A 1937-nucleotide genomic window follows, 5' to 3' on the forward strand; every position below is an offset into this window, starting at 1 on the left:
GTCACCTAAAATGTAATTTTATTCTCTCCTTTGCCACTCTAGAGATCAGTCCTGCCATTTATACCTGAAAATACTATGTTTAGATGTGCTCATCTCCCTCCATAAGATCACATTTCAAATAAATGACTACTTCCTCCCTAAAGATGTAATGTACAAAACTCAGAGCTGGCTCCAAAAGCTTTACTCATTGACTGAATTTCCCCTCCAGCATCATTGTCTTCAGTTTCAGGTAGGACCTGCAACATGCTGTTCTACTTTCATGTACCTTTTGTACAAATTTTATGCCTAGTTTATGTCTGGGAAATTTACTGGAATAGATTTAAGTTACACAGTCAAAGACTTCTTCAGAATATCCAGGTTATTTCAGGACCTGGCGTTCATTGCTGAATGAATTCTCAAGTCCTCCACCACAAGCATTAGTAGCACATCAATCATATGAGTTTATACATGACAATTATAAAATATTACTCTTATAAGCTATTGCTTATTTTGAAGAAGATACTCAGCATGTTCTGTTAACGTTCTCTAGTCAGCCAGACATAATTGTATTCAGGACTCTGAGGAGGATGAGTTACCAAATGAATACTGCACAAATACATACAAGACTCGGGGATTTTGTATTTTTTATCCAGGCAAAGCACAGCCTGGATACACTGGGGTCACGGCTCATGAGCAGAAAGGGACTGAGACTTGGGAAACACAGAGTGCTTACTAAAGTGGCATTCAAGAGGAACCAGTTAGGATTACTAACAACAGCCATAACTGCGTGACAAGTGGAGGAAAGGGTGTTAAAAAAGACAAAGGTGCTCACCAGGAGAAGGATGGTTTTGGTAGCTCTGGACTCATGGCAGGATCTGGAAGAGATATTGGTCCTATGAATGTGTTGGACCCTCTGCTTGTGCCTGTAAAGGATGAAAACTGTGGAGCCACTGGCCAAGTACATGAGCCCCAAACAGAAAACATCAGGGAATGATATCAGTGCCACATATAAGTCATCTCTGGTTTTGTCGTGACGAACAGCAAAACAGTATCCAAAACTTTTTCTGTTTGTGACATTTTTGTGGCTCCCATTGCCAGTCAGAAACATAGGATATACGACATTTATCAGCATTTGCAGGATCCAGCACAGGGAAATTGAAGGGACAATGCACTTGCGAGTTTTCACTTTAAGCTCTGCCCACCTGGAGTTGCTGGGGCTGATCATGATGGCCTGGGCTACACTCAAGAGGCAGGTGGTGCCAATGGACACACCCCTGCCCACTCTACGGACATAGGGAAAAAACCTGCAAACGAAATCATTGAAGACATGGTACCATCCCAAACGTGACATCCCATTAGGCATTCCACTAGAGAACAGGACCAATAAGTTGGCTACAATCAGGTTCTTGACAACAAAATCTGTGGACCTTAGCCTACACCCAGTGAAATAAAGGAAGAGATAATGGCCAAGAAGAAAAAGATTCCCCAGGATTCCAAATATAGTTTGAAACAAGAAGAGCGTTCCTACTGCCAAATCCCTGGCAGCCATCCTGTCAGTTCTCAATGACTGATATTTATCTTCTGAGCTAGAGGATCCTGCAGGGGAATAGAAGGTGTGGACCACATATGTGATGGCAACTCTAATCCAATATTTTCCACTTACCAACATTTCCTACTTTGAAATAATTACTCAAGGATTTTTCTGTTCTATAGAAGCTTCCAAGAATTGAAAGTATAACCATTAAAGAACATTTGCAATGTATGAATTACTGTCGTGAAGGCCACAGATACAGTAATTTCTTTATTCCTCACAAATTCATGAGGGAGGCACTATTACATTCCTTATAAAGATGAGGACAACACAGGCACAGAGAGGTTAAGTGTTTCCTCTAAATTCACACAGTGGTTGGGAGCACTGTGGCGATTTTAACTGGGAAATAAAAATGGTATATTTAACC

At 41.0% G+C, this 1937-nt stretch overlaps 1 protein-coding gene across 1 annotated transcript; it reads right to left on the reverse strand.

Annotated features, from left to right (window-relative positions):
* Window positions 1–571: 571 nt before the first annotated feature.
* Window positions 572–1573, reverse strand: LOC124251540 (vomeronasal type-1 receptor 4-like). The gene has a single exon (XM_046684416.1). The coding sequence runs from the start codon at window positions 1526–1528 to the stop codon at window positions 572–574; it is 957 nt and encodes a 318-aa protein (XP_046540372.1). The 5' UTR covers window positions 1529–1573.
* Between the last annotated feature and the right edge of the window lie 364 nt (window positions 1574–1937).

This window comes from Equus quagga, chromosome 13 (genome assembly GCF_021613505.1).
Source record: "Equus quagga isolate Etosha38 chromosome 13, UCLA_HA_Equagga_1.0, whole genome shotgun sequence".
Classification (NCBI taxonomy): Eukaryota; Metazoa; Chordata; class Mammalia; order Perissodactyla; family Equidae; genus Equus; species Equus quagga.

Bases quoted from the DNA above. Each gene is read 5' to 3' on its own strand.
- LOC124251540 (XM_046684416.1), bottom strand. From the start codon at position 1,528: ATGGCTGCCAGGGATTTGGCAGTAGGAACGCTCTTCTTGTTTCAAACT.